General features: G+C 39.0%; 1 protein-coding gene across 1 annotated transcript in view; it reads right to left on the bottom strand.

The window, feature by feature from the left end:
- Window positions 1-19,982, bottom strand: part of aff2 (AF4/FMR2 family, member 2) — a 154,108-nt gene that overhangs the window by 103,415 nt on the left and 30,711 nt on the right. The window contains exon 2 of the mRNA XM_053323996.1: window positions 3,956-4,076. Coding sequence (XP_053179971.1) covers window positions 3,956-4,076 — 121 coding nt within the window. The remainder of the gene's footprint in view (window positions 1-3,955; window positions 4,077-19,982) is intronic.

Below are 19,982 nucleotides of genomic sequence, written 5' to 3'. Positions count from 1 at the left end.
CACAGGATGAAGAACACACACTGTAAATCCCTGCAATTATTATAAATCATAGATGAACCCTGGGTTATACTTGTCCTGGGTTTAAGATGACAGATCCATGTGGTTATACAGTCCCCAAAACACCTCAACTTAAATCTATTCGACTGGAAGCAGCATTCATCTCTTGCGTCACGTCTCTCTCTCTCTTCTCTTCACTGTATCCTTCATTTTAACACTCTAATAAAGCAGGAAAACCATGAAAACAGCAAAAGTGAAACACGCAGGGCAAAGAATCAAGCCTTATTTACAAAAGAATCATACAAGAAAGGTGAGAATTGCATTCAAATAATCTTAACAGATGTAATTTCTGTGTGTACACAAGCACACACACGCGCACACACAAACACTACACACCGTAGCGAGCCAAAGTTAGCTGTGAATAAATTAGCCCATCTCTTCTCCATCTCCAGCTCATGAATAAAAGATCTGGTGGCTGAAGAGGAACAGAAAACACATTTACAGAGAGGCAAAATGGAAAACAGAGAAGAAGAGGATGAATACCTGTGTGTGTGTGTGTGTGTGTGTGTGTGTGTGTGTTGTGTGTGTGTATAGATCATCTCAAGTAGCCGCTAACAGCATAACGCTCTTTAACAGGATTAGAAGAGGGATTAGCTAATAGCTGACAGAGAGAATGAACAGTGGAGAAAGGGAGAGAGAGGAAGACAGAGACAGAGTGACGGACATATGATGGATACACAGGTAAAGAGAGAGAGAGAGGAAGACAGAGAGTGATGGTGAAATAAATGAAAAAGTGGCAAAGAAGAGAGAGACCGGGAACGATGAAAGTTCAATAAATAATCCTATGTGATAATGAAAAAAGAGGCTGATATAGATCTCTAAAGGAGCAGTTCGGTAAATTCAGTCAGCACTTAAACACACAGAAAGTGCAGTGAGGCTGTGGTGGCCTTGGTAAATCCACCGACTTGTGTGAAGTAAAAGCAACTCCCTCGGAAAAACAACTGAAATTTTCAGTGTGGCAAATAAATCAGCAGAAGAAAGCAGCAAGGTGTGCCAGAGCCGTTTTTCAAGTTCAGCAGCAGCGAGAGATAAACTGGAGGAGTGTATGGAGAGAAAAAGATTAGTGGGAAGGAGCTGGAATATGAAACAAGTAAACATGTTATACCCAGAATGATGCAGTCACTCCTTCTGGGCCTGTCACTTACAAGATGCATCGTCACTATGAGTTTTATCTGAATTATAGCAACCTTCAATTATGTTTTCTCTGTTAGGTCAATCACTGTAATCACTGTAATTAATAAGAAGTCTTCTGTACAGCCACAGCATTCAGTCAGGTGCTGATATGATATGAAAGTATATAAAATGAGGAAAGGGTCTTTTATTTCATCATTTCTGAAAGCTCAGGATGTTAACTGTTGTGTGTTTCAGCATCTTTTGGGTATCGTGTTTTGGTTTTGTGATTTTAAACTTCACATTTCTGATTCATCTTCATGGTGCTCATCAGCATTGTTTCCAGGTGCAGCAGGAAACAGTACTTGAGCAAAAAAGTAGCCAGATACTCTATTTCATTCAGACATTTCAGGCCACAAATGTATCTAAAAGATGAGTGAATATTGGAATATTACACTTTTTTCACTCAGTGGTCAAAACACATGACTTTACATGACTTATAATGTTGCTGTGTATGCTGAATGTGTAAATGTGCAAGACTGTATAAGGAGAAATCATAGAAATGATTTTATGGTATTAACTGAAGTGGAGCAACTCAGTACTTTTAGAGTACCGACCAAAGCATCAAGTATTGAAAAGTTTCCATTGAATATTTCATCACATTCTCTCTTTATTTCATCTTTGATCAGAAACCTGAGACTATCATTTATTTAGGTAAAGATTTTTATTTATCTTACAAGTGATGCGCTGAAGAGCAAGAATGTTATGTTTTATGAAGGGGAAAAAAAACATGTTAAAATAGTCAAATATTGAGTGGAAATCATTAACATATTGATATATCCTGAACAAAGGAAAAGCTATTGCAAATTTTCAATACCCAATAAACACTAACCTGAGTTGTATGTATCTCCAGCAAGCATATATATTAGTATGTTTGCTATTCCAGTACTTGTAAAAAAGGCAAAAAGTAGGTCAGATCCAAGCAAACCATATTCTTATTTTTGATCCAATTACTTTAAATTTTTAAGGCACTTGACACAGTTTCTTCAAAATAGCAGCAGAAGCTTCTGAGATATCATCCATCACGCAGCCTGGTCTACACACACACACACACACACACACACACACACACAATCCTGACCTCACCTCAGCACCATTAATTAGTTGAAAACAATTAGTTGGAGTATGGAGGCATTCAGGATTAGATTCATTATCGGTAACAACCTCTCGTGTGCTGGTTTCGCCCCCTGAACCTTTGACCAGCGTCTCAGTGAGAAGCCCTCCTGTCCTCTGTGTTCAGACACAACAGCGGTTAAACACATTCAGTCAAGATTCAAAGCCCGTCTGTCCCAAGGTCGATACACTTGGCGGCATAACCAAGTGTTGAAGCATCAGGCGCTGGCAAATGAGAGTTAACAATCCAAAAACAATTGTTTACACAGGGGCAGGAGAACGGCCATGAACTTAATGCATGGCTACTTCACTACCTGCTAAAGACAAATCAAAATCATGGCATCTCAAGTAGCTTTGAACAGAACAGAATAAAACCTTATGCTTGAGGGTATTACAGCATTGGCCTCAGGCGGAGAATGTGAGGAAAAAGAAGTGAATAGCCTATAATGATGTACTGTAAAGGCCATCATTGGCTTTATTCTCCATGAAACCGGCATTTAAGGGCATTACAATGAAAAAATACGTTAGCATAATTGTTGTTTAGCAATAACAATTCCTTTCAATTTATTGTAGTGAATCAAGGCAAAAGTGTTTCATATGAGTCTAAATCACAAAGCGGGGCTGCTTTTTAGAAGAGAGTGGCCCATCCTCACTGATTAAGATGTTGTAAATTCACCCCATTCCCCCAAATGAAATTCTGGTGTCAGATGCATCCACTTCTCCTCCCGCGAAAATCAATCAAAACTTAACAGGGAAACATAAAACTGTCTCCTAAACAGTGCTGAGAGAACACCCTGAGTAGAGGGAGCGGCACACGGTGTAAAGAATCACCGCCCAGCCAGGTTGTAAAAATGAGTGTGTGCTATGGACAGTTCTCTGACGTTAGCTTATAGCATTTCTTTCTTTATGGAATCCGATTTTCCTTGATGTTTTTTAAATGGGTAGTCTTGGATTTAAAGTGTGAAAAAAAGTTTTTGGGGAAATAAACATATTTAGTTTCTTTTACTCTGTTAATACTTGGTTTTAAAATGTGTCTTGGGTGATAAGCGTGCACGGGGACCTTCTAGCGGAAGTGACGTAGGCAGTAACGAAATATGAGCACAAGTGGTCAGCTGGACACTTTGGCATGATAGACACAAGTGTGAATGATGATGTATCTTAGCTGTCCACCTGTTTTAGGATCAATAAAATTCATTGTAAACAGCCATTTTAGGAGAGTTAGAAGAGACTGAAACCATGTAATGTCGCTGTTGCTAAGCGGCGAATACTTAACGTTAGCATGGAAGCAGGAGCCACCTACAAATCTAACTAATTAATATATAAAAATAAATATGTTATGCATCATTTATTTAGCCTGTACATTTTATAATTATTCATCAACAAACTTACATTTTCTTTATTCTACAGTAGATTAATCACGTCCTAGCTCCAGCTCTGGTTTTCATACACAGCTACAACAGTGAAATTGACTTTTACCCTCAGAAAGAAAGAAAATAAGCATATTTCCCAATGTATTGAACTATGTATAAATTGCAAAATTGTTGGGTTATATTTACTGTATATAACTAAAATTAGGACCATGCTTTGAGATGTATAGATACTCAGTTACTCTTACTTTATAAGGTTCTCCAAACAGGTTGAATCCAGTTGAGAAGAGGTCTTCATCCTGTTGGACCTCCTGGTTCCTCCTCTCCCACTCTCTCCTCTTCAAGGCGCTGCGATCCGACTCCAGATGACTGAAAAGACATAAAGAGGAAAAACTCGTTATCATCCCCCACTGAAGCCAACACATACCCTGCCACCAAAGAGACCCACTGCTCTTTAATGAGATTCACTAACAAGTCATTTTTTGGATCCGCAAAGAGCATCGGCTACAATTCTTTTCCTGCAGTGTGATTAGAGAAGTCGGGTGGCTGGTAAAGGAAAATAACAGAGTAAATTGTGTCAATTCACTGTCTGAGAATTACTTAAATTCCAAAGGACTACAAAGGCATAAACAACAAACGGAAAAATAAGAGAAAAACAGGTTTAAGAAAGAAAGAGAGGATGCTTTTTTTTAATGAAATAAGAAGTCAAGAGAGTAATTAGTACTGACAAAAATATCCAACCTGATTACTGAAGCTGAATGGTTTTAGGTTACTAATAATATTTAAATACCTGACTCTTATTTTTCATATACATCACAATTAATCTGACTTCCTACACAGGCCTGCTGTCTTCCACTAATATTAACTTTTCTACTGAACACACAAACCGTGATGTAAGTGTGTGTACTGACATGTACTGCTTCTTCCATCTGCCGAATGCTCCCCTATGTTCACCAGCTAGTCATTAACTTTCTCCGTCTGTTGTTCGCTGCTCTTTAGGAAGTGGCAGTATTTTTTTAAACCAAAAAAAAAACTGAAAGCTGTCTGCTGGATATAGAAACTAGACTGATGAAAGTGGTGAGACTGAATCAGAACAATGGAGATGCTGAAATGCTGCACAGAGCTGAGAGGAACTGCACAGTTAGGTGAAAATAATCTCTGGGTTCATCAATGCAAGTCACACCTTTTAATTCATACAGAGTCACATGATCCATTCTTAATATAAAAATACTGATTAGTGCAGCTCTAAACAATGAGTTAATAAGCCATTATTAAGATAGCAAATGTAGAATGTAACCAGTAGAACAACTTGAGACGAATTCACATGAGAAATAAAACATAAGACTGCAATAATGAAAATAAAATGGAAGGAAATAAACATTTGATTAAAATGGTAGATCAAATATATTAAAAAACAAAGACAACTACTGCTTGAAGAGAGGGGAAAATATTTGATAATAAAAATAAAAAAGTAATAAAAAATTTACAACATAAATACAATAGAATGAATGATTAAATTGGGTAAGTAATGTCTATAAATCATTACTAATCAATAGCCAGCTTAAAGAGGCAGGTTTAAGGTTTGTGTTTAAAGATTTCAACACTTGAACACCTGAGCTGCTCTCAAGTCCTCAGGCCAAGACTCCCACCTAAAATCTGCTTCACCAAAGGTTTCAGTCCTGGAACAGACTCATGCCAGAGGACCTGGGGGGGCACACTGGTTCATAGAGACATGCCTTAAAGTTCAGCTCTGAATCAAACGCCACACCAAGGTTTTTTCTTTTTGGCTCGGAGCTAAGTCCACAGAAATTTAATTTTGTGACCTGTTTCTCCTTCTGAGCTTTGAAGCCTGTGACTACAATGTCAGTTTTATCATGGTTGAACTGTAAGAAGCGGTGTAAAAATGCAGATATTAATATCTAAAACACATGTGAAGAGAATCAGTTGCACTGGAGTCATCAGGAGATGCAGACATAAAGCTGCATGTCATTGGCATGACTCTGGAAAGATGCTGTCTCCTGATGACATCATCAACAGAAGCAAACATGTCAACTAGTGGGTAATAAAATGAAATATAACAATGAACACATTTATGATCAATCTGAACCAACGGAGGGAAAAAATTGTCTGTTCCAATTACATTATCGGCCACAGCTCCCAAAGCCAAGCCATTCAAAGTTGTTCTATTTATAGTAAGGTTAATATGATGCAACATATGCCATTAGCTGGGTACTTTCATTCATGAGTGCATTCATTTTTAACGTAGGTGGGCCCTGTGGGAATTGAACTCTTAATCCAGGCACTGTTTATGACATGCTGTGCCCACTGAACCACAGCGCACTGCAAAGGACTGATGCATTTATGTCCTGTCACGGTGTCATTGGATGACTCCCAATAAAATGTGCTTTTAATCTTTCAACATTCCTACACTCCTGCTGTAAACTATGGTTTCCAGGCCCTGAAAGCCAGAAATGATTGCTTGTGGATGTGATTCATGGTTGTTTCTTGTGGCATTTAAAATATGAGACAGCTGACAGTAAACAATCATTGGAATGATTGGAAGCAAAGGAGACTGGTCCGTGGGGAATAGAGAGGGTGGTGAACCCCAGGTTTTCAGAACATTTCCCTTACATAACTGTATATTTTTAGTAAAAGAAACCCTTTTACCGCACCGTTACCGTGCCTCCAGTGAGAAATCTACAAGCTGGCAGCCAAACTTGCATCTCAGAAGTACAAAGCGGAGTGTGTGCGAATGTGCGAGTACATGTTATGCATGAGGCTGTGGCCTTCTGACCCAGGAAAGGGCATCCTGTTTTACCACATCCACTGCAGAGAGATGAGACAGGCCGGCTAATTAGCGATCAACACAATTAAAAGAGACTTTCTCTTTTTCTCTACTAGACCTCGCCTTCAACATTTAATCTATCAGCAAGATGTGAGTGGGAGGGAGAAAGAGCGGAGAGGCAATGAGAGGGGAGAGAGGGGGTGGGGGTGGGGGTGATGGTGGTTCACAGAGACCCATGGGAGCTAAAAAAAAGACCCATTTTCAGGGCAGTTTCTTTAAAAAGAAAGAAAAATATCAGAATGATGAAAGACAGGAGTGGAGGGATGGGGAGAGGAAGGTAGAATGAGAGAGAAGGGAGGAGCGAAAGAGAGAGGAGGGTGAGAGAGCAGTGGGAATTCCAGTCGAGATGATTGACAGGTGAGGTGTTTGTGTGTGTACGTTACAGCTGTATATGTAGATGTGATCACTGTGCACGCTGGAACTGCCGGTTGACACGTGCATTGTCTGTCAGTGCAGAAAGATAACTGACGGGGCTGTCATGACGACAAACACACATATACAGTATACACACACACATACACAGTGCCGCAGTCCCCTGCCACAGATCACTGTCTCTGTCTCCGTCTGTCACACACTAGACAGACATTCACGCAGAGGGAATCAGGTCAGATGAGGTAATTAACACATCCAGGATGTATTCCCCAGTGTGAGGCAGGAACAGAGTACAGCACTACCTGTCACATACAGGTTAGCCTGCTGCCAATAGATCTTTTTTCACTTCACTGAAATTAAATCTTTAAAAAATCTTTTACAGCTTTTTGAAACATAGTGTTGCTGTCAGCTGGGTCAGTGACAATATTTACTGCTACGTGCTGTGAAACAGACTAAAGTCACTTTAATCCAACTTTTTGAAATGTGCAACACTGAAGAACATCAGTTTTATTATTGTTAAACTGAGTTGAATCAGCATTAAGTTTTGCTAAGAAATCAAAATGTATATCATAGGTGTTTGTTTTGACTTGTGCATTTATTTGTTTAAAATTGCTCTCACCCGAAACAAGAAACTTAAAGTTCACCTTTACACAAACTTTTTATTTTTTACATTTGGATGTTTGAGCTTCACTGTGTAGAATGGTGTATGTGCAGAGTTTGACACAAGAAGCTGTTTTTACATTTAACTGCTGAAAAAGTTTCTCTGAGCTCACTGGAAATCTGATTTTAGGGGGAGGCTTACGAGCAGGATTTGTGACATCACAACTACTATGGAAGTCAATTGTGGTCCAGCATGCAACTTACACAAGTGTGATCTTATTATTCCAAACAGACTGTTTTTAAAATGTGAATACATGGAGTTTTAAGATATATTTAATGAAATTTTGTTAAATTTGTCCTTATTCTGTGGTAGTACCCCATATATTATGGTGGGAATGATTGGTTCCTACTAACAGTGCTAATACTGGTCATTTGATTAGTGCAGTATCATTAGGAGCAGGCAAATGACAATACTTAAGAACATCACTTCAGTTCCAACAGTCAACTAACCTACTACCTATGTTAGTTGGTAGCTGAACACAACACTGAGTTGTGCAGTAGCTACTGATGACTCAGCAGGTGTTGATATAACATGACCAAATCAGTGCTATCATTAGCATTAAGCTGCCTGAGTGAATGCTAGTTTGAAAGTTTTCCTTTTTTTTAAAGTGAAATGTTAGATCAGCAGCGCTATGTGTGCGTGTTGAAAAAAGAGAAACAATCTGTATCTACGTTTGTAGGCATCATAGTTTTTATTTCCTTACACAAAAGTGAGAATGGAAATTTCAGGTCAACTTTTGAGTATATTTTAAGAAAGAAATGCCACATTTTTCTAGTTTCATTTTCTTAAATGTGAATATTTTCTGATTTCTTTCATCCTTTATGACAATAAACTAAATCTTACATCTGTCTGTAAGTCGGGACAAAAAAAAACATTTTAAGTTGCATCTCTGGGAAACAGTGATCAACACATTTTTCAAATTGATTCATCATCAAATAATCACAGATTAACTGACAAAGAAAACAATCATTAGTTGCAATAAATATTCACATTTTAGCTGGGTTTGAATTTCCATCATGATTTGATGTCACATGTTAAAAAGAGATGGCAGCTGTGTTAGTTTTTCTGCACTGCTGCCATATAGTAATGTGATAGACAGTAAAACACTCTCTTTTGAACGAAAGAAAGAAAGAAAAGGAGGCAAAAAAAGAGGCAAGAAAAAAGGCAGATGATGGACAGAGGGATGGACAGATGGATGGATTGGTGGGGATTAATAGCAGTGGTGATATCAGCAGTGGGCATACTGTCGATGCTGATATTTTCTGTGAATGAAAATGTAGCGATGGCAGCTTTCTTTCCTACTACTCTGCTTTCCTTCTGTGTGTGTTAATGTGCGTGTGTGTGTTTCCGTGCGGGCATGCGTGTGTGTGTGTGTCCTGAAGTAATGCTGATAGCCAGAGTAAGCTCTGGGAATTTAATCTCAGCAGAGCTATGCTGTGCTCCCCTGATAACTAAACACACACACACACACACACACACACTCGTAAATGTTTCTAACACAGACTCATCACCCTCTCATTCACTTTCACTGCAGAGTTTCAGTAACACTCTCTTCTCTCCTTCAGTAACTGCTAACTGAAGTACCTTTTAGCAATGCACTGAACCTGTGTGGTATCAGTGAAGAATCACAGAGGTTATTACACACAGGATATACAAGAAATTAAAAAGAAATGATGCGTGAAAAGAATTTATACGTATATAAAACTGCATAGAAATCATATGATCTTGTTTTATTTATTATATTTATTCACATTATATAAGTGCATTCAATGCCAGTAAAAAGAAAAGCGGAGCCGCAGCAGCAGCCAGATGTTGCAGCCGGTCAGCGGATTGAGTTGAACATGTTGGAGTTTCCGTGTTCAGTCGGCAGCGGGAAGAAAAGGGCTCCAGCCTGCGTATGTCATCAAGAGAGTTTTCTGGAGTTGCTTCATTGAAAATCAACTGGAGCCTGACTTTGTGGACTCATGCTGCATTTGCGTCTCGTGGGAATAACTGTCAGAACGGTTCGAGGCAACGGCGCGGAAATACATTTTAACTCATTTGAAGCCTTTTTTTTTTTAGTTTTAAAGCTTCGGTCATTTGCGATCAGCTCTTATACGCAACTGTGGCGTTTTACACATCATGTTGTGCCTCAGCAGATGTAGAGCTTTGGTTTTAACTGAAACAAATGTGTAATTCATAATTTCCATCATATCCAAAACGGTGTTTTGTAAATAGCACAGTGTGCGGCTAAAAGAGCACAATTATTGAATTCATTTGAAGCGTAACTGTCGCAATACTGGACGCCCATTGGCTGACAGCATGCACAAAATGCACGTTAGAGAACATGCTAAATGGAGGCTTTCATGTTTAAAAGCTGAAAAGTGTCCCGATAAGCCCTTTTCACAGCAGACATTTTAACTTGTCATGGTGGGGAAGGCACAGGTGTTACTAATACCATTAACGATGGCTCTGCTCTATTCAAGTGTCCCAGTAAGCCATGACGGTGTGACAGCGAGCCAGTGTGCTCGATACCAGCAGCCTGTTTTCAAAACAAATAGACATTTTTCATAATGAAATGAAGCCGATGCAGTTTTTAAATCCTTCTGTTTCAGAGTTGTGCTGTTTCTTCTGGAATGAGCATCAGACCAATGAAATCTGTGACAGTTTGATATGAGACTGATGGCATGAAAATAGCAAGAGTTTTGGCAGCGTCGCTCAACCTTCAGCCCACATTGTATTTTGTAGACTTGAAGCCTTGTAAACAAATAAATAAATCCTATCAACAGGAAAGACTGTCAATTTCTGGATTATGTTCCATGATCATTTATTTTTTGTTGTTTTTCTTTCAATGTCAACATTTTGAAAATTCTGGCTCATACAGTATGTCCCCATGACAACCTCAGTGTAGATAAGCTCAGGGAAAGATGGCGGTTATGACAAATAAATGATTGGTTACGCAACTTAAACACTTGCTTAAATCATCATGACAGTTTTTTAAAAGTAGAATATTTACAGGTAGGGATGGGAATCAAGAACCAGTTCCAAATTGTCCATCCCTCTGAATTGTATGCCTCAGAGCTTATTGATTCCTGTTATTGATACCCAGGAACAGAAAAATGGAACTCATCTATGAGGACAGTGCAGCCTCCAGACTGTCTACAGCGCGGCACACTAAAATGATCTTCAGCTTTCTTGGAGTTCATTTTCAAAAACAGCAGCAGTCACAAGCATATTTGATGTAAAGACTAAAGAATTACCTCTGTGAGACGAAAGTTAAGTTTACTGTTAACTTTCTACACCGTTAGCAGGCTAATAATGTTAGCAGCGGAGTGGTGAGCGAACAGTAGCAGCTAGCAGCAACGAACAAGGCTGACCAACACTTACTAGTACTTAGAAGTACTACTTAAACCAACCTTACTGGCACAAGATGTAAACGGTAAGAACTGGAATCATCCGTAATGAACATCATTTCAACAGAAGATTAAACGGGCTGATTAAACATTACAATCCTTCAACAAAGCAGCAAAGTCAATGAAACTCATTCTGATAATAAATACACTAAAAAGTTTATTATTTCATCCATATTCATGCTCACAATTTTTGCTTTCGCTTTTGTCCCCCTGGGTCAAAATTGACCCGGTCTGGTTTGACTGTTTATAAAGCATCAGGTATAAATTATATCCCAATTTTGTGTTAGACCTTTTTAGCAAACTTCATTCCAACTTATTACCACAGTGTTTACACATAAAGTATGTTAATAGGCCTCAATTAAATTCAATTATACCTCATTTTTGAGTTAACTTAGGTCAAAACTGACCCGGTTTGGTTTGGCTGTTTATAAAGCATAGGATATAAATTACCACTCAATTCTGTGTTAGACATTTTGGTTTTACACTTTTTAAAACATTTTATTATGGTCAATGGGCATACTTTTAGTGTTAACTCGGGTCAAAATTGACCCAAGGACAATGGCAGAGTTAAGCCTGAAATTGTAAGGAAATACTGAGGATTACATAATTTAAAAAGAACCTCTAAATCAAACCAATCAGTGTCAATAATATGTGTTATAAGCAAATCTTGAGTTTAAATAAGGTGCGTTTGAATTCTACAACAGGACCCCTTTAAAGTGCTTGAGCTTTTGTTCCAGAAAAAGTGACTGAGCTTTGTTCACATCCTCAATTCACAAGACATTCTGTTTATATTCTACTTCAAAGTCTAACCTGCGTTTTTATGAGCGACACCTCTGCCAGTGATGAAGTCATTATGACAATTTGCTTTAAAATAAATCTTATTAATCTGTTGCTTCTAGAAGTGAATGGCTGCTGATTATTACACCTTTAGCTCGAGTGGTGTTATGAAAAAAAGCCCTTCATATTTTCAATCTTTGTGTTTTAGTTAACCTGCATTTAACCAGGCAGCTCAATTAGGAATAAACCCTTGAATACATTCGCTGTGTGTGTGTGTGTGTGTGTGTGTGTGTGTGTGTGTGTGTGAGACAGAGAGAGAGAGAGAGAGAAAGAGCGTGGGGGTGAGGGGGTAGAACGAGTGTTTTGGAATGACAGGGAGATGTGAGGGGGATAATGAGAGGAGGAGGAGAGGGGGAAGGAGAGAGGAATAGCTGTCAGGCAGCAGACAAAAGCTTTGTTTGAAGTGTCAGTTCAACGACGCATTTTTTTTGTGTGTGTGTGCGCACATGTGTGTGTGTTTTCAGGTTTGTGTGTTCATTCAGACGGCATTAGACATCAGAGACATATCAGCAGGCATTCCTGGATAGACGGAGAAGAAGAAGAAGAAGAAGAGGAGGAGGAAGAAGATCCAGGATGCCGGCAGTATGAAAATATACAGCTTTTAGGTTTCAGTATGGTGGTGTAAGACGGAGGATATCAGAAATCACTGCTTTGTGTCTTTGTGTATGTGTGTTTGACATGAGAGCAGGTATTATAATGAGACACAGGCTTCAAACGCATTGTTACCTTCCGGCTTTGTTTTCATGCACATCACACAAGCCCATGTGTTTGACACTGATGGATAGATAAATAGACCCAGAGCGAGGACGGAGCAGGAACGAAGGAGGACTCTGCTGCTTTGAGTCACATCACAGAGGAGAGCACAGCGGCACACAGACATATAGCAATCACACACTATGTAAAGAAGCGCTCTCATTTACATACAAACATATTTCCTTAGTGCTGATTTCTTTTGTTTTTGTTTTTCTTATGTTTTTATAAGAAAGTACATTTTAGAGTTTTAGATGTTCCCTCATTCAGAGCAGCCATTGATTTCCACTTCAGTATGAAAATCAATCAGCTGACTATGAAAACATGCTGGAGTTGTGTAAATCCATCATGTTAGACATCAAGTCTGCATTAAAATCATGCAAAGTTATTGTAACAAAATGACAGAAACTGATTTTCATACAGCGACAAAATGAATGGAAACCAGCGGTTGATTGGAACATCAAGACAAACACGTTCAGATGTCTAAAACAGTTCAGGGTGCGTTTGATAATTTTTGGCAAGAACATGATTTGTAGTCGAGAAGCTAAAACATGCAAAAGTCTGTACTTTGAGTAATTTTCTTGCTTTTTTTGACAAGTCTAATTACTTTTTGCAGGTTTTTTTTCTTTCTTTCATTGCAAGACAAAAGACAAAACACTAAGAGAAAACCACGAGGAAGACAAAAACAGCAAATTCAGACAATTAAACAAACATCTTGTCAGGGAACAAGAGAAAAAGGTGATGCTACTTGTTCTGTGTTGTGTTGATATGATGTGGGTGAAGTCTGGGATGATGAAGTCTACAGGTTTGTTGGGTGAAAATGGGGTAAAGTGCCACACTGAGGGAAAAAGAGCCCTAAATAAATGTATGTATGCTAATAATAACATGATAATAAAAATAACCAAGTCAGTCAGAGCACATCAGCTCTGGCCACTGGCAGTGAGGCAGGATCGGGGCACTGTCAGGGAGTTCCAGAGTGGGTCAACAGGGTCAATAAACAGGATTGTTTCCTTTTGTAATTATTGGTATGACTTTAAACTTTTTCGGCATTACTAACATAAATTTCTTTTCTTTTTTTAAAAACACATATTTATTTTTATTTTTAACTGCCTCTCCCAGACCTCACTCCCAGATCCTTATAGAAGAGGGAGATGGCCCATTGTGGTCTCGATCTCTTTCCATACTGCTTCCAGACCCTGAGGAGGGTCCAACAGAGGCCTGTTTGTTAGGGACTGACAGCCTCATTTAGTTGTGGTACTGGTTGAAAGGAGGAATAAGGTGACCCAGTGTTCCTTCCCCAAGCTGCCCTTTTTAGAGAGAACTGCCAGAGTGCTTGAGATACCTTGCAGGTTTTACATGAAGAAAAATAAGAGTGAAATCTGTGTTCTCAAAGAAAATGTTAAAATGAATATTTCTATAATTCTAATAGCTACAGCTGTAATTGTGCCTCCAGGACTTATGAGGACAACACCAATATCAATATTTGAGAGTTAAAAAAGAAGCTGATCATGGTGTAGTCTACCTGAAACTGACCTCTAATCACCCTTATTACAATGTTATGACCAACATGCAAACATTACATTACTGTCATTTTAAAGTCGTGTTTTTGGCCAACTGGAAGGAGGTAAGGTAAGAAATGATAGTTTTCTGTTAGTTTAAAGCTGAGTCACAGCAACTTCTCATAAGCACTAATCCCCTCAGTTAACGCCTGATCATCACATTTCCAAACAGCTGGCTACAGCTGGTAACACTGGAGGGATTTTTAGTATGAAAAACACTAGAAACAAACGTGTGTATGCTGACAAGTAAATGACAGTGGAAGCTGACTCATGCCCCCCCCTCACTGTTATCATTTGTCTTATTTCTGCAGCAGCGTTAACTCTCAGTCTCGGTAGTTCACTCTATCATTAAAGATGGCATGTTGTCAACATGTTGACATAAATAGTGGCTGGAAAACACTTTCCTGTAGCTTACATTATACAGACAAGAACAAAAGAGCACTGATAAATGAACCAATGGCATACATGAATGCATGAAAGAGGAGACATGTTTTATCATTTGTGTATCTATAAAAAAATGTCTAATCAACCAAATCTTTCGTGACCCCCCTGCAGTACCTCCGCGGACCCCCTAGGGGTCGCAAACCCCCTGTTGAAGACCTCTGATGTAAAGTGTAGCAATACTGAGGTAAAAAAAACATCACGGTCATGTCCATGTATCATACGATAAGTCCATGTATAGACATTATGATGTTGATAATTACGTTATTGTACGATAAGTTGATACTGTAATTATATCATCATTTAAAATCTAGTATCTGCCCAGCTCTCCTGATAAGGTGTGTGCATGTTTAAGCACATGTATTAAATTATGCGTCTCTATCTTCGCTGGTGCTCCAACATAATGGCTTTTGGGGGCTCGGTGAAACAAAGGATTAAAGAGAGAGACTGTAACAACAGGAGAGACCGGGAGAGAGACCAGGAGAGGGAGATGTTGAAGTGTGTGTGATACAATGAAAACAGACCACTCAGGCACATTTCAGAGTGCAAACACTTTTGAGCAGAGTCATTGTCAGAGCAAACACGAACTCTAGTGACTCTAGAGGCCGTTCTCACGCCATGTCCCTGAATCCATCGTGAATGCCTCTCACTGCTTCTCATACGGTGATCAAACTCATGATAACACTGCTTTATAAAATGCATCAGCAGGTTCAATCATCTGTAGTCAAATCAAAATTTAAAAGCTTTGATATGTTCATGCTTCCAGGTAATCCAGCTTGACAGATATTTTCTTTTTTAGAGATCGTTGCACAAAGTAATATTTTTGAAAACTTTGATTCCCTCTGAAGAGTCTTTTAAGCTCTGTCCAATTGCACATCAGTGACGGTGACCTATTCCTCTTCCAGAATATAAGAAGGGGGGATTGAGAAAGATGTGTGATGATTCACAGCTAAGGTGTGAAGATTCATGCTGTTTTCATTAATAATGGAACATGTACTACCTTTTATTAATTATACAAGTTGCCGCTGAATAATGACCAGATGAAAGAGAAGAAAAGATTTTCACACGTTTGTTGGGATGGAATGGAGCATCTTATGTGAGTTGTAATGGGGTCACTCAGGGAAACAGGCTAGACGAGTCAAAGTTTTGCTCAGGTAATCAAAATGAAGATTTGAACAACATTTTCAAACATTACAGTCCAATGGATGCACATCATTATCACCCTTTCAGATGTTCATGTCTTCCCAGCTGCGAATTCTTAAAGGTGCAGTGTGTAGGATTTAGTGGCATCTAGTGGTGAGGTTGCAAATTGCAACCAGTTGAACACCTTCTTCCTCCCTTTCCAAGGAATAAGGAAAAAAGTCCTCTCTTGAGCCAGTGTTTGGTTTGTCCATTTTAAGCTACTGTAGAAATATGGTGGAGCAACATGGCAGTCTCAGTGGAAGAGGTCCCACTCCCTATGTAGATATAAAGGGCTCATTCTAAAGTAATTCTTATTTTTAAGTGATTAAACACAAAATAAATCATCCTTATGAATGGATTATATTCAATTTCTGCCAAGTTTGTTCCTCTAGATGCCACTAAAATGTACACACTGCACCTTTAAGTCATCTTTGGAATATACCCGTGTGGCCATCTGTGTTTGTCCTTGAGCGCTCTGGTCATTTTTAAACAGGCCCATGCAGTATGTGCATCCAACAGATTAGCATGAAAATATGTGTGTCTTGTACTTGGATTACACCACTACTGTCTCCTTAAAACAATATTGTGTTCAGTTGCTGACACAAGCAGAAACTTAATAGCTCTGTTTTTGATTAAGGATGTTTTCTGACGATCACAGCACGGAAAAAATGATTATTCAATCAACAACAACTATGTTGATGATTTTTTGATGCTGAGGGACTGTACACAAATGATATGGGTGGGGAGGTGGGCTGAACCTTTGGATCCCTTTGTGTGTTTGCACTTTGCATGTCAAAATAAAGTAGCAGAGTTTAGTATGTACAATTCATTACAGTAGTGTCAAAACAGCTAAAACAATGATTCAATTTCAAGGTGAAGCAAATGTAAGCAAATGAAAGATTTTTCAAACTAAATGCATTGTCTGTATCCTTGAGGTCTAACAAATGTGTGCGATTGAATGCATTTCTTTCTTTGCATAAGAATTTGGAGGAAAAAAAACGTTTTAATCTTGCGTCATTTATGTCTACGTTTGTAAGCTTGCATTCTTCTTCATTGTCTTTCTAGGCTTATTGTCATGTTCTTGGCAGCTCTACCGCACAATACACAATACAATACAAACAAAGCAGGAACCCATTTGTAAAAACATCACCCCACAGGGCCATTAGTGGTTAACAGTGAAAGTGTGAAAGTGTACCTGAATTCAAACATTCATCAACTGTTCACTGTAAAAAACAAAAACAAACTCACCCAAAAAGAAACGGCACACTTTCCCCTTCTTCTGCTCCCCTGCTAGTAATTTTCACACAGTCCCTAAATGTTCACTGGTTGCAGTTTCTCCATTCTGAGTGTTTTTGTTGCTTGTCTTGTTTTATTTAATTATAACTGTAATGTCTTTAGGTTTTGAACTGTCACTTTGATATTTTGCAGACTAAATAATTACTCTAGATGATTGATAGTAAATATAATTGTAAGCTGCAGCTCTAATAACAACAAATTAAATTGTGGTAAGTAGGATTTTAAATGTGTTGTGTTTGGATTGATGATCAGTGTGCAGAACACATATTTGTATAGATCATAAACAGTTGTTATACTTCTTTATTTAATGTAATTACCAATCAGTAAAATACCATTACTGCTTAAACATTCTGCAGACTCTCTCTATTCTCCCTTCACCCTGATTTCCACACAGACTCTCGATGAACTCTGATTACACCCAGCAGTGCTAATGTTTTAATGCTACAGAGGACTGCTTCCCATCATCAGATTTCAAGATAGCTTTCCGCTCTGCCTTTGATGTGTAACTCCCAAGCTAGCCAGAAGGGCGTTTTCATGTGGCAGCAGGCCCAGTGACATCCAAACTCCACCAAAAAAAAAGAAAAAGCACAATGTGAATCACTGGGGAAAATGAGTGTGCAGTGGCAACAATGACACTATTCCTAACATGAAAATGTGTCATCGCAATTATTTCACAAGAATATGACAACCCTGAAAGGCTACAGGTCCTTTCTCCAGCTACCAACACAACAAATGCTGCATAATCATGAATGATAGTGTGTAGGAAATCCTGACTGCTCACTGTTGCTTTTTTGAAAAGGAAACTGATTATTCCCTGATTAACCAGATCAGGGATAAGGGCTTTCTATATTTCCTGACTTTGGCCTGATAATGAGGGGTTAATAATTTAACACACACTCAAAAAGCAACACCCCTTCCTCCAGACACACACACGCGCACACACACGTCCATACTTAATCTGCAGACTATTAGCTGATGAGGAAGAATTAGTGCTTGGTAAATTAGTTAATTAGATAATGAATGAACACACTTAACTACATCCTGTATTCTGTGAAATCAGAGCGGGAGAGGCAGAAACACAGCAAATTATCAGATAACAGGTTAGAGAGAGAAGGACAAAAGATGGAGAGAGTGGGTGAGGAGGGAGAGACAGAAAAGGAAAAACAGAGAGAGAGAGTCAGACAGAGGCATCTGGTGACGTTAATGTTTGCCTCAGAATGCTCTGAGAGCCGAGCTCTGGAGACAAAGTCTGGCTAAAACAAATACACACACACACGCCCGCACGCACACACACACACACACACAGAGTATCCCTCACTCTCCTTCTCAAAACACTCATTACGAGGTGTTCATGCACTTACACACACTTGGCACACAGTTGCACGAAACCACACGCACCTATGCTGCAAGTCCCAATGTGTACACACATGCACACACACGCACACACATGCACACAGAGCGATAAGAAAACAATGTTAGACAGGCAGTTTATCATAAGGGCAGGAAGAGACAGAGAAAGATTAGAGACCATCCCCATATTCACAGAAACATAAACACTGTGTCTGTGTGTGTGTGTGTGTGTGTGTGTGTGTGTGTGTGAGTGTGTATGTGTGTGTGTGTCTGCACGATTTCCAGAAAATGACTCAGAGGGAAAAAGGGAATTTTGGAGGGAATTAAATTTAGTTTTCGATTAGGTTAACATGAACTTTACGTCCTTCTGTGTGTTTATGTGTGTATAATGTGTAGTATTGTACTACATGTGTGTTGCTTTTCACTCTGACCACATCTAATGACATTATGTTTGTTAATATCTGTATCATATAATCCTTGTGGTTTAATCTCCTTCACTTATATCCCAGCATGTATACATTTTCGCCTGTGTGTGTGTGTGGGCCTGTTAATTTCCACAGAGCACGCAGTGTTTAAGGCTGTTTATATGTTAATGAGATCTGTCATCTAGAACATAATAGCTTTACTAATGTAATCACAGCCATTATCACGCTTATGATCTCTGTCTCAGACATTATCGTTGATGTCACATGCTTGTCAATGCTGCTGGCATTCGAGGACAGTGCCCCTGTCATTTCTATAATGCACCAGCCGTTCGTGCGCCGCTGACATTTCCCGTGCTTCCTCCGCTGTTCACACTCAAGGAATTATGTGATTCTGAAAACGTAATTGAAAAGACAGCCGTGTAATCCTCGTGCTTTAATCACGCTCATTTACATGTGTGTACATGGCCACATGCGTTTGTGTGTGCTCGCATGATGGATGTGTGACATTACTTGAGACTCGGGCAAATTGTAGGTGGGTTTATCCAAAGTTTTGTTTGTGGGTCAGAGAAACACACAGTGCACTAGGGCTGGGCAATGAATCGAAAAATAATCGAAACCGACATTAGAAACTCTAATCGACTTAATCTTGTTCATGTCAATTAATCATGGTGTTCACTGTTGTCATGACAGTAAACGTTGCATATCTTTAAGGAATTTGAAAACTTGTCTCCAATGATCATTTGAACCCAAAACCATGATCTTTACAATCTTTATCTTTATCAAGTAAACTAGACATTAACCACAGCGTCACACCTCAAAACATTTATTTTCACTCCCTAAAGATACTCGTGTGCGAAAATATCACAAAATATCGTGTGAGAGCAGCAGTGTAAAATACAAAACAAAAGAAACTGTGAAAATACATAATTGTTCATCAAGGGTGGAGATAATCCTTCATTAATCATAATCGAGGTTAAAAGTTCATTTAATTGTGATTTTGATTTTTGCCATAATTGGTCAGCCCTACGGTGCACTACAAAATTCAACGTACCTCACAGCAGAGGTAGGAACCAGCTCCCTTCTACGGAGAGCCTGTTCACTTCTTATAAATGCCATTGTGCCTAAATTTGCTGCAATTCACCTAGAGGGCACTCACGTTCATTGA

This window comes from Scomber japonicus, chromosome 8 (genome assembly GCF_027409825.1).
Source record: "Scomber japonicus isolate fScoJap1 chromosome 8, fScoJap1.pri, whole genome shotgun sequence".
NCBI lineage: Eukaryota > Metazoa > Chordata > Actinopteri > Scombriformes > Scombridae > Scomber > Scomber japonicus.
This window is presented reverse-complemented; position numbering and strand designations above follow the sequence as displayed.